The 10,869-nt window shown below is 46.1% G+C and overlaps 2 protein-coding genes across 6 annotated transcripts; both read left to right on the top strand.

Annotated features, from left to right (window-relative positions):
* Positions 1 to 723: 723 nt before the first annotated feature.
* Positions 724 to 3,038, top strand: LOC109512167 (proline-rich receptor-like protein kinase PERK5). Of its 2 annotated transcripts, none has more exons than XM_019863704.1 (4): positions 724 to 867; positions 956 to 1,350; positions 1,794 to 1,898; positions 2,711 to 3,038. In XM_019863704.1, exons 1-4 carry the CDS (start codon positions 831 to 833, stop codon positions 2,741 to 2,743), a joined length of 570 nt encoding a protein of 189 aa, XP_019719263.1. In that variant the 5' UTR covers positions 724 to 830; the 3' UTR covers positions 2,744 to 3,038. The 2 variants fall into 2 exon arrangements, with proteins under 2 accessions (XP_019719263.1, XP_019719262.1); XM_019863703.1 differs by having other exon boundaries at positions 728 to 867; positions 2,708 to 3,038.
* A 1,225-nt stretch (positions 3,039 to 4,263) lies between these two features.
* On the top strand, positions 4,264 to 10,492 carry LOC109512141 (protein DEK-like). 4 transcript variants are annotated; one of them, XR_002167462.1, is made up of 11 exons: positions 4,264 to 4,414; positions 5,814 to 6,086; positions 6,167 to 6,276; positions 7,195 to 7,289; positions 7,360 to 7,489; positions 8,410 to 8,727; positions 9,775 to 9,876; positions 9,978 to 10,053; positions 10,123 to 10,206; positions 10,337 to 10,402; positions 10,474 to 10,492. XR_002167462.1 is itself a non-coding variant. In XM_019863663.1 (11 exons), the coding sequence occupies exons 2-11, from the start codon at positions 5,816 to 5,818 to the stop codon at positions 10,483 to 10,485; spliced, it is 1,320 nt and encodes a 439-aa protein (XP_019719222.1). In that variant the 5' UTR covers positions 4,264 to 4,414; positions 5,814 to 5,815; the 3' UTR covers positions 10,486 to 10,489. The 4 variants fall into 4 exon arrangements, 3 of the variants coding, with proteins under 3 accessions (XP_019719222.1, XP_019719221.1, XP_019719223.1); XM_019863663.1 differs by having other exon boundaries at positions 9,984 to 10,053; positions 10,123 to 10,265; positions 10,334 to 10,402; positions 10,474 to 10,489; XM_019863662.1 differs by having other exon boundaries at positions 4,265 to 4,414; positions 10,123 to 10,265; positions 10,334 to 10,402; positions 10,474 to 10,489.
* The last annotated feature ends 377 nt before the right edge of the window (positions 10,493 to 10,869 follow it).

The following is a 10,869-nucleotide window of genomic DNA, read 5'->3' as shown; positions in this document are numbered from 1 at the left end:
ATACGTTCTTAGCGTTGAAAGCCGGATGTCGTGCCCGCGGTTTATTGAGCTGCAACTCACAGCACCGAAAGCAAAGTCAATTAAAGTACAGTACACGTTACCTCGGTCGCCGGCAGCCTGTCTTGAGCGAAAATCCACGACTAGCAAGTAGCGTGTCGAACAAATTGGCGGCCGCCGCCCGGCGGGCGTCTCACACTTTTTGAAGACGTAATTTCGAGGCGACACGGTGTGAGTGAACTACAATTCCCATCGGGTTGTTCGGTGAGCCCGGTGACAATTCCGGCCTAGCCGCGATGGTTACGTTTGAAATAAAACAACCCTTTTATGACAACGCATTTATGAATTGCGTTAACCAACAAAGGCTAAAACCAAGGCGCATTTTCGCTATATTTTTGTTTACTTGGATTCGTTTGGAAAACATAAAATGTCGTATCGATCAGTCAACCTTTTCTTTTTTTAAACATTACCGTTTTTTTTTTTTGGTTTTGTATTCTTCACGGAAATCTTTTCTATTTTAGTTTGCTTTTTTTTTGTTCATCGCTGTTAACTATAATTTGTAAAAACACAAACTTATAAGTGCGTAGACACACGCTCACAATTTAATGAGCATACATGCGCACACATACCAATGCCAGGGGCGTGCAGAGGGTGGGACGAATGGCCCCACGTATCCACCTGGGGGGGCTTCCACAACAAACCACATGCCCATGCTGTGTTCCTGCAAGGTGTGATGGGGTGTGGCCCCAACCCCTTTCTGGCGCCGCCTCTGCGCAGGTGTCTGCTTGAAAAGAGAACACGCACATGCACACGGACGCACACACAGCACAAGAATGTGGACGACAACGATGCTCGCCATGTGGATCACAGGTCAGCTCACAGGACGAAGTTCCCACTTCAAGCTGCGTTTCTGTATGCGTGTGAGTTGCAATTTTTATGTTTGTCAACATGACTGCAGTGTGTTTCATCATGAGAGGCTTTTCCACGACAACAGTCCCGCCGTTGCCGTCGACGAGCAGCCCGGGAACGGCCGCCGCCACGTCAACCAACATGTGGACAGTTCTCATGACAACCAAGCAGCAGCCAAACAACACCGGACAGTACACCACGGTTCCCGTCTCCGCAGGAACAAATGCCATCACTGGCGCCAATGACACGACCGGGAATGGCACAACCGCCATGATGACATCCATGCCGACATCCGCCAACGCCACGTCCGCAACCACAGGGGGCGCTGCGAGCAACACCTCTATACCAGCGGGTAGTGGTGCCAACGTTCCCGGTTGGGGAATCGCTCTTCTGGTTCTGGGTGCTCTGCTCCTTGGGCTCCTCCTCCTCATGCTCATGGCCATGGTTAGCGCATCATTTTAAAAACATTTATGATATATACAAATGACAGTAAAGGCCCCTCATCATGGTTTCCAGCTGCAGATTTTTGTGGAAATTTAAGAACTGTTATTTTATTTCGATTTTCGAGAAGTAGGCCGATTTGAAGCTCAGCCAAGTTTTGGGTGAATTACTGAATTATTGAATGTCAAATCCTCTTCGGTCCTGCTTTTTACACCTACATAGAGTGACATCTGTGGGCTCATTTGATCGTATACATATTTGTGCATGTTGACTATTCTGAAATGTAGCCCCCCCATACCCCCTGATTGAAGGTTATATTTTAGCATGGGGCACTAGTGATTTGCACGTGTTCTTCACAGCTTTAAGGTTCAGGGTTCAAACGGATGGATGAATATTTCCTGATGATGGTGAGGACTCTTGCACTTATGTAGTCTTCTCGTTGGCAGATATTTTGGTGTTGCTGCAACAGGGGGCGTTACAACCACCCTGACGACATCCCGCTGTACACCACGCACTCTCGACTTTGGAACGCCGATTCTGCCCCCGCCTATGTGAGTCCCCATACCTGTCACATGTCATTGCAAGTCGTACATGTCATGAGGACTCATGTCAAATGCCACATGTCAAAAGGACATCTCGCGATTACTCAAGCACATCACACATGTCACCAGGAGAGGTCACATTATCATTTTGTACACGCTGCACGGCATAAGAACATGTCACCGGACATGCCGCGTGTCCTTAGGAGTGGTCATTTAAGTACCTGGTTCCTTTCACATGTCAAAGGGACACACATCACGTCACTCGGACTCTCCACCTCATTTGTCAGGAAATACGTGACACTGGGTCAGGTCAAGTCATGTGACTAAGTACTGTCATCGAGAGAATATGGCACGCCATCACGTCACTGCAACAGATCACAGAAACATCAGTTGGACATGTCAACACATCAATAGGACACCTCACATCAGAATCAGAAGAGCTTTATTGTCATTGTACTACAACAAAAGGCGACAAGAAACAGAAAAAACAATGACCAACCGGGGTTACAGAGTGTGAGTCCACTGGGTCGCCTTTGACAGTTTTCGCAGATGTAAAGAAAACATGAAGTGGGAGGGGGGAAGAAACAGTGATAGACAAATACTTCCTTAGGGGAGCACAGTGTGTATTTTGAAAAAAAAAAAATCACACGTTACATGTCACTAGGATAGGTGTTACATGTCAATAGGCCAAGTATGTCACTTGTCAGGTGACACACGTTATCAGGACACGTACACGCGTGACAAATATCCTCTGTGTTAGTTGAAGAGCTCTTACATGTGAGCAGCAGAGGTACAAGTTGATCTTGTTGTTGTTCCAGAAGGACATGGACAAAGACACCGAGATGACCAAGTGAGGAGATGTCACATGACCAGAATATGTGTTTTTTTTGGGGGGGTGGGGGGCTGATTGCTGATAATTCTTTATGATGATTAAATCAACATGATCGACGACAATCTTGAGAAGCGGAAGACGTTTCGGCGCGGCCAAGGAACGCCTTTGTTTTCTTTTTATGTGTTCTTTTGTGTGTTTTTATGGTTCAAGGTTCAAGCGAGTGGGTTCGGCTCGGTGAATTCAAGCACTGACGTTCTCCTTTGTCTCTGTGAAGAACGCGCCAATTCATCAATCGTTAATAAACAGCCGCCGACTGCTTCGCTCTCAATTCTTTTGCCGTTCCCATTCATGACAACATTCCCGTTTTGTCCATTGGGAAGGGCGCTCGCCACGTGAACCTTCCCACCGCCCCGCTAACATGGAACATGACAATCATACGGGCAAACCTTCTCTAGAGAGATGAATACCTTGGTGACATTTAGACAAACGGTGGATTGGCCAACAGTCAATGTCAAGACAGATGGAAAAATGATGGATTGGTCACCAGACTCTCTTCGGACACAGGCAGACAGACAATAGATTAGTTGTCAGTTAGTATCAGGGAACGTAGACAAACGCCTATCGATTCTCACGCACACGCACCTACGGACAATGCGGTGTCTTGGATGCAGCCAGCAAGCATGCTAAAATGTTTTGGGGACGACACACAAAACCTCAACTGGATTCCAACTCACGAGCTCACGAGATATATATCAATTGGCCAGACTTTATGATACATACCTACCAATGTTCACATTTTGAAATGATCACTTCTACAATATTCTTGGAGAGTCACGGTGTCCCATCACTGGTGAGCTATTTTTGGAATAAGCCCACAGGCTACTCATGTAGTCCTTGAGGGCTCCTTGGCGCATTTTCTGTATGCAGCCTAATATGTTATGTATGTGTGTATTTTGGGTGTGTATGTAGAATGAATGGAGTGACGTTAGATATTATGTTTTTCTTATCCAATGTAACAACACACAGCAGATCACAAAACAATTGTTTGGGACGATATAAAACGAAAACAAAGAAGTGATGGGTTTTGAAGAAATAAACAAAAAACATCTCATTTGACAAAAATAAAACTAAGTCGTTGGTTTTGGGGGAAAAAGTCAGCTGCTTTGAAATAAAATCTAAATGACTCGGGTATTTTGCAAATAAAAATGAAGGACGTGTGTTGCGTGAAGCATGGCAAGAAAGCTAATTTGATCTGCTCATTTCCTTTGACTTTGATCCATGAAGAAAATGTTTTTTTTTTTTTGTTGTTGCCAGACAGGTTTGACTGAGCAGCACACGAGTGTGGCTTGTGTCACGCGTAAGAAGAAAGGCAAATATTCAAGTTCGAAAACGTCGGACTTTCTGTCAAGAGAACCGAGGCGTCGCTTTATTGATGCGTTATCGCCGGCGCCCTATTGGGGGCAGGAGCGAATCCAGCGCCCGGCCACTCTCGGTATTCGAAGAAGACTAACTTAAACGTCATCGCTCTCGTGTCAAATCGGGGGCGAGGATGCAGTTTTAGCCCCGCCTCCCTCAAGAACCCGCCATCGGGAATGAAACGGAAAAATAAAGACCAAGAGCGACAACAACAGCAGTGCGACGCAACACGCAGTGACGCAAACCAAATACGCCAAAAAAACAACGTCCAGTCCATGTAAGCCAACTTTTGTTCGACTTCCCGACGGCCTCCGGAGGCCTCTCAAATGTCGTCTTGAATAGAGCGCCAACTCGGAAGCTTGAATACTGGTGACCGAAGCTAACGTGTTAGCAGTCAGGCTGACGACATAAAACGACACATGACGGCCAAGTCAGTCTAACTCCTGTTCAGTCCAAATTAATAGAAAAATAATCACGTCGATCGGAACACGCCAAGAACAATAAAGTGTCGTTATCAGCAACGTGAATTTCATTGAATGGTCGATGGAAAACAAATGAGATCCCGTACGTCTTAATGTTACATGATTTTATTTTGACAGTCCTGAAGCATGACCTTTACACAGCGTTAAAAAAAAAAGCAAAAAACAAATACAAAAACATAAAAATTGTTCCAATGCAATTTTGGATGTTGGCGCCATCTGCAGTCATGCACATTTCCGTCAGAGCAGTCGTTTTGGGATCCAAGGGTGCAGTCGTTCAATGAGCAAGCCGAACATGCGATCACTCGTGTGATTACGTACATGTACCGTACATACACAAATTTCATGTTGACCCCCAAATAAACTATAACTTTTACAGGTGAACCTAAAATAACTCTACAATGCTTAATGTTGATGTACTTTTACCTAACTTGCTGTTCAAAAACTAGGAGCTCAGAGGCAAAAAAAAATTCCCAACGATGAACATTCGTCATCATGAAACTAACAACACACCCCAAAATTGATCACCAGTACTTCGCTCTCAAACAAGACGTGGCCACAGACCGAGGGCTGCAACTATCAGTTATTTGAATAATTGATGAATCTGCCTAGTATTTTTCTTAAATTAATCAACGGATCAGATATAGAAACAATTTCATTTCCATACCTTAAAAAAGAAATAATCATAATAATAAAATCATTTTGACGGTACTGAAAATTCACAAATGCATAATAACTCAGTTACAGGTCTGGTGCAGAACATCCATCCAAAAAATCAGCAAAAATGTTGATCATTGTTTTATTCAAAGAAAACGCAGACGATTGCAAAAGTCTGCTTTCATGGTAGATGTAAGAAGTCAGAGAATAGTTCGCTGTAGAGAGAATCCATTATTAAAATAGTGTATTCATTGTTGCACATCTCGCTTAGTGTATCATCAGCAGGTTGCAACAGAGGCACTGGAAGAGTCACAGAAAGGAAAAGAAGTGGATGTCCTTGGAAAAATAATTTTCAGGGTAAAAAGGGACGTGGATTCAAAAGTTTAGAGACGGTCAAATAACGTTGACTCTTTAGGTTTATCCTGAAAGGTGACCTGGAAGCTCAACTTCCTGAACATTTTGGGAGTTGTGGGTGAGGAGGAGGAGGAGGATGATGATGGTGGTGATGATGATGATGATGGTTCTGATGTGCGTGCTCAGATATGAGTTACATGGCAAAGAAAGCGTCAGGTGTGCGAGCTTCATCGCCCGAAGCAACAGCCAAGCGTCCGGAGACGTGGCAGGAAGACAAGAAGTCGGGCGGCAAGAAAAGCGCGGCAGACCAAAAAGACGGGCTTCCTGCGCAGCTGCGGGAATATGAGCTGGCGCCGCTGTCCGAAGATGAGCTCTGCGTGGCGGGAAAGCGCACCAAGAAGAGTGTGGAGCGACTGGACATGCAGGCGCCCCAACACAAAGAGCTGACCATCGCACAAGGTACGTTGGCCTTTTGCCGCAGCCAAAGCATGGCCACGCTGGCGCTGATGCCGTGTGCGTGCGTGTGTGCGCGCGTGCAGGAAGCGGCGACAAGCTGGGAGACATTCCGCGCACCAACTTCCAGATCGGCAAACTCAAGTCCGAAGAACTTAAGCCACTGCACGCCATCTTGTTTGAGCGGCCAGGAAAGGTAAGGAAAGGCCAATTGGGGGGAGTAGTCGGGGGGGGGGGGAACGTTTCCTGACAATAATTATATTATTATTATTATAATACTTAATTATTTGTATGTTTCTACTTCTTCTGAGGTGGCATCAAAACATTGAAATCAATATCGGATCATTTCACAAGCCAAAGAATTGAACTTCAGTGGTGTAATGACTAACAGATGCCAGCAGAGGGCGATCTAGCATCACTTTCGATTTGAACTCAGCATAGCTTTGGAATCGAAGATCAAGATTTAGCCAATGAAACTTGGTTTGTCACATCAATTGTGATGGAGAGAAATTGGAAGTCATACAAGTTGAGCCGCGTGACCTGCCAACAGATAACATAGTAAAAAAAAAAAAAAAAGAAGAGGAAGAAGTAGAATGTGTGTACGCGTTGTGAGCAAAGCTGATGCCGTTGATGGATTGAGTAGCAAAAGGCCATGTCGAAATGTTCACGAATGTTCACCTTGTGCCGTTCAGCGAGTCAGATCTGCACACGTTGGGTTTCTTAGTTTATCCGCAAAGAGGATTTTTTTTTTACACCAAAAGCCCGTTCACGGGTTTTTATTTTTAGGGCCAAAAACAGAAACGTCAAAGTCACTCTTCTGCTTGATTGCTTTCCTTTTTTTCTCGACTTTTTGGGTCAGAATTGGTCATGTTGTCCTGATGATTTCTAAAGAAGAGAACACGTTGGAGACACGTTGTTTTGCTCGTGCAGGTTCTCTTGTGACCAAAAGACAACATTGTGTCGCTGTTGCCCGATGAGAAAAGGGTTTTTTCGCCGAGTGTCGAGGTCGGACCTTCCCGTTTCGTTGGCCACTCTCAGTTGTCGAAGAGAAGGTTCCAACTCTGTCCGAATTTTGCAGGCCTCGCTTCAGGTTGTGACGCGTGTGCTTTGACAGATGGCGAGTGTCAAGAAGAACCTGCGCCTCTTCAACGGTTTCCCTTTCTCCGCCGGCAGCGACCAGTACCTCAAGAAGCGAGACAAACTTCTCAAGTAAGCTCACAACAGTTGGCCCCGGTGCTCGCTCGCTCTAACTGCTCCGCTTGTCCGACGCTTGTTGCAGGAACGCCCACTTGACCAACGCCAAACTCAAGCTGGTTTGTAGCATTTTGGACCTGGGGAAGAAAGGGACGCAGTCGGAACTGGTGGACAGGATCATGAACTTCCTGGTGGAGCCCAAGGACAGCGGAAAGGTCAGCGACTGCTCCGTCACTCGCACAAGATTGCCCTTGTGCTGCTCCTTCCGGGTCGCGGCGCGACGGCTAAGTCTTAACCGTCAAGTGTCAAACAAGTCCAGTTGTCACTTGACAGTTGGAAGTCCAGGTGGGTTTTCCCCTGGCTCAAATGCTCGCCGATGGAAATTCTGCTCCAAAAATCCCTTTGAATGAGAGTAAACGGGTCAAAATTGATTCTTTCTCATTTGCTTGGCACTCGTTAATGGCCTTCTCCATTTGGCTGACGGGTTTCAGATGGAAACTTGTACCACTAAACTCGAACGGGATTCCCCAAGTCCATGCGTCAAAATCAGTGAGATGTTTTCGGTGGCATGTCTTAAAAAGTGGAGCGGACTAGCACAGATGGAAGATGAGTGGTGGGACAGCTCATAAATCATGAATCCGTTCCACCGAGATGGCAGCCACTTCACGTCACGCCGCTCATAGCAACGCACAAGATGTTTGATGTTTACTTTGACAGCAAAGTGTAAGAAGAGTGTCAAGCCTTGCTTTCGACAGTTATTTCCCCTCATTTTGCTCACGTATCCCAAACTGCCGTTTGTTGAGTCCAATGGCACTAGACACTGCTCATATTTCAAATGTTTGCTCGCAAGTCAAAGCAAAAAAAAAAAAAAAAAAAAGGCCAAGCAACGTCTCGTTATCTGGACAAACTGAGAAGTCGGTTCATGTGTATTTCTTGACACCATTCTGTTTTATATGTTGGACAAACCGCGGTCAAGTCCAAACAGACTTGCGTAAATGTGCACACCGTCTCGTAGACCAGGACAAATGGAAACAAGCAAGACTTGTCCAGTCATGTCCTGCCCAACATTGACCAATGAAGTCAAGTCATGTGACCTGCGATTGGGCACGCTCATTCCCTCCTCTGTTTGTTCCAGCGTCTTCCCGTGAAGAAGAAGCAGCGATCCAGGAAGAAAACATCCGCCGACTTGGCCGCCAAGAGCAAGAAGACGAAGAGCAACGGCAAGAGCAGACAGGTCTCGACGTCGTCCTCGTCCAGCCCCAAAAAGTCCAAAGCGCCAAGTAAGTCCAAAGCCATCGTCATGGACTCAAGCAGCGACGATGAGGAGGAGGAAGAGGAGGAGGAGGAGGAGGAGGAGGGAGAGGAAGACAAGGTACCTGATGGCAAAGCTTCGGACACGGAAGACAAGTCGTCCCGTACGGATGATGAGGAGGGGGACGAAGAAGAGGACAAGGTAAGAGGACAATAGCACAGTGACTCCTTCAGTTGGACTTCGTTGGCTATATTAGCTGTTGTTCAATTCATCGTCTCTGAAATCCACTCGATCAAAATGCACACGGTGAGAGCGAGTCGGAATGAGTCAATGATTTCGAACACAGACGGATTTAATTCGACTCTAGTCATGAGTCGATGACTCCTTTCTGCCTTAGAGTCGGTCCCCACTCGAGCTATTTAGGTGGGCTCAAAATGATTCCCAACACTGCTAATGACTTAAGAGTCTGTATTAACCATTGTTCAACGAATCGTTTCATCAACTATGTAGTCCTCTGCTTAAAAAAAGAAAGAAAAACTTTGTCGTCCTTTGGGAGCAGGGAATGAGTCAATGATTCCCATCTTAGACGGTTGTTTAGCTGGACTCGGTTGGCTGTTATTGGATGCGTCGCCTGAGCCCATGCATCAACGACAACACGTCGTTCACGACTGTACGAAAACAATTCCCCGCTCAGTCAATTATTTAGTTGTTTGATTTTGTGGCTACACTAGCCATTACGAGATGGATTGTTTTACCCCGAGGACCCCCGACTAATCGTGGGAATAGACTCCAGGGCCAACCGCAAAAAAATCAACACTCATTAAATTTTGAAGGGGACAAATAAAAGCAGGGGAACTATTTAAAAAAAAACAAAGTAAATAAAATAGGTGCTGTCGCATATGCAGAACAGCAGACATGTGGAGGTCCACTGTAGACCACTGCTTTGAAGTAATTGTCAACACAGGCAGTTATTCAGTTCATTGTTTCAGCGCAAGCGTCACATAACAGTACAGTATATTGTTCAGTACGTAAAAATCCAAATCAAGTGATTCAACATTGAGAATCATTCACTCATTCCCGACTCCTAAATCACTACAAAGGGCTGAAACCATAAATGGGATTTTTAGTGGACCGGTTTTGGTCCACTCCCATCAAAATGTGTGTCTAGCCATAAAGGAATAATGAGTCAATGTTTCACGTGGCATGTGCACTTCTTTTAATTTGCCAATGTCCTGTCATGTGAGCAAGCCGGAATCCAAAAAGCGCTCCAGAACCCCCACCAAGAAGACTCCACCTCCGAGGAAGCGGGTCAAGAGGGACATCTCTGACAACGACTCGGACATCAATGAGGTTTAAAAAAACAACAAAAAACAAACAAAAAAAAAACAGAAGAACTCACCATACTGCGACTTTATCCGTTTGCCTGTGTGACATCACTTCCTGTTTGTCAGGCCAAGAAAAAGAAGCCTGGCCCCAAGACCAAGAAGGCCGACAGCAGCAGCAGCAGCAGCAAGAACACCAACACAGGTGAGAGCCGTGGCGTCAGCGCGACACGCCCCGTGATTTTTAACCACCTCACGTTCGCTGCCACGGCAGCCGACGACACATCGGACGAGGACGAGCCCCTCATCAAGATGATCAAACGAGCGCCGAGCGACGATGAGCTGAAGGAGACGGTGTGCGCGCTCCTCAAAGACGCCGACCTGGCCCAGATGACCATGAAGCACATCTGCCAGAGGGTGCGTCCTCCTCGCGAACGAATGCCGTCGCGGCCGCGCCCTCGGTCTCATCCGTTGTTCCCTTTCAGGTGTATGACACGTATCCCAATCACGATCTGAGCGGCAGGAAAGACTTCATCAAACAGTGTGTCAAGTCTGTGAGTGTCACACGTGCACGTCCGCTCAAGGCTCGACTTGTGTGTTAAAAGTTGTACCTTTGTGTGTGCAGCTCATGACATGAAAAACAAGAAGACCCCCGTATGTCATCAACTGGACGCTTCTTCCTCATTAGCTGGATGCTTCTTTGCTTCTTTTTTTTTTTTTTTTTAATTGACATTTTTTAGTGTGTGTCTTCAATAAACATTTTCAACTAAGTCCACTTGCTGTGCTTACTTTGAGAATCGGTCATGAAAGTTCATCTGTTGCAACACAGCGCTACGTAGGTATGGGCCAATGACCACTATGCCATAGTTTGAAAGAGTCGAGGTTTCAAAAACCGCACAGACCCACCATCACAGGCAATACACTCTTGTCTTGCTTTTTGAGGGCACTTCGGAGCACAGCTCAATATGATTGGCTGCTTGGAGAGATCGCTAAATGAGGCACCCTTTAAAGGTCATGACGG

The sequence above is a fragment of the Hippocampus comes genome, unplaced genomic scaffold (assembly GCF_001891065.2).
Source record: "Hippocampus comes isolate QL1 unplaced genomic scaffold, H_comes_QL1_v1.1 scaffold249, whole genome shotgun sequence".
Classification (NCBI taxonomy): Eukaryota; Metazoa; Chordata; class Actinopteri; order Syngnathiformes; family Syngnathidae; genus Hippocampus; species Hippocampus comes.
Note: the sequence above shows the minus strand (reverse complement) of the source record. Positions and strands in the feature narration are given on the sequence as shown.

Coding starts and splice junctions, on each gene's coding strand:
- LOC109512167 (XM_019863703.1), top strand. CDS start 831: ATGTGGACGACAACGATGCTCGCCATGTGGATCACAG. Junction 868..955: donor GCTCGCCATGTGGATCACAG/GTCAGCTCACAG, acceptor ACATGACTGCAG/TGTGTTTCATCATGAGAGGC. Junction 1,351..1,793: donor TCCTCATGCTCATGGCCATG/GTTAGCGCATCA, acceptor TCTCGTTGGCAG/ATATTTTGGTGTTGCTGCAA.
- LOC109512141 (XM_019863662.1), top strand. CDS start 5,816: ATGAGTTACATGGCAAAGAAAGCGTCAGGTGTGCGAGCTTCATCGCCC. Junction 9,877..9,977: donor ACGACTCGGACATCAATGAG/GTTTAAAAAAAC, acceptor CCTGTTTGTCAG/GCCAAGAAAAAGAAGCCTGG. Junction 10,266..10,333: donor TGAAGCACATCTGCCAGAGG/GTGCGTCCTCCT, acceptor GTTCCCTTTCAG/GTGTATGACACGTATCCCAA.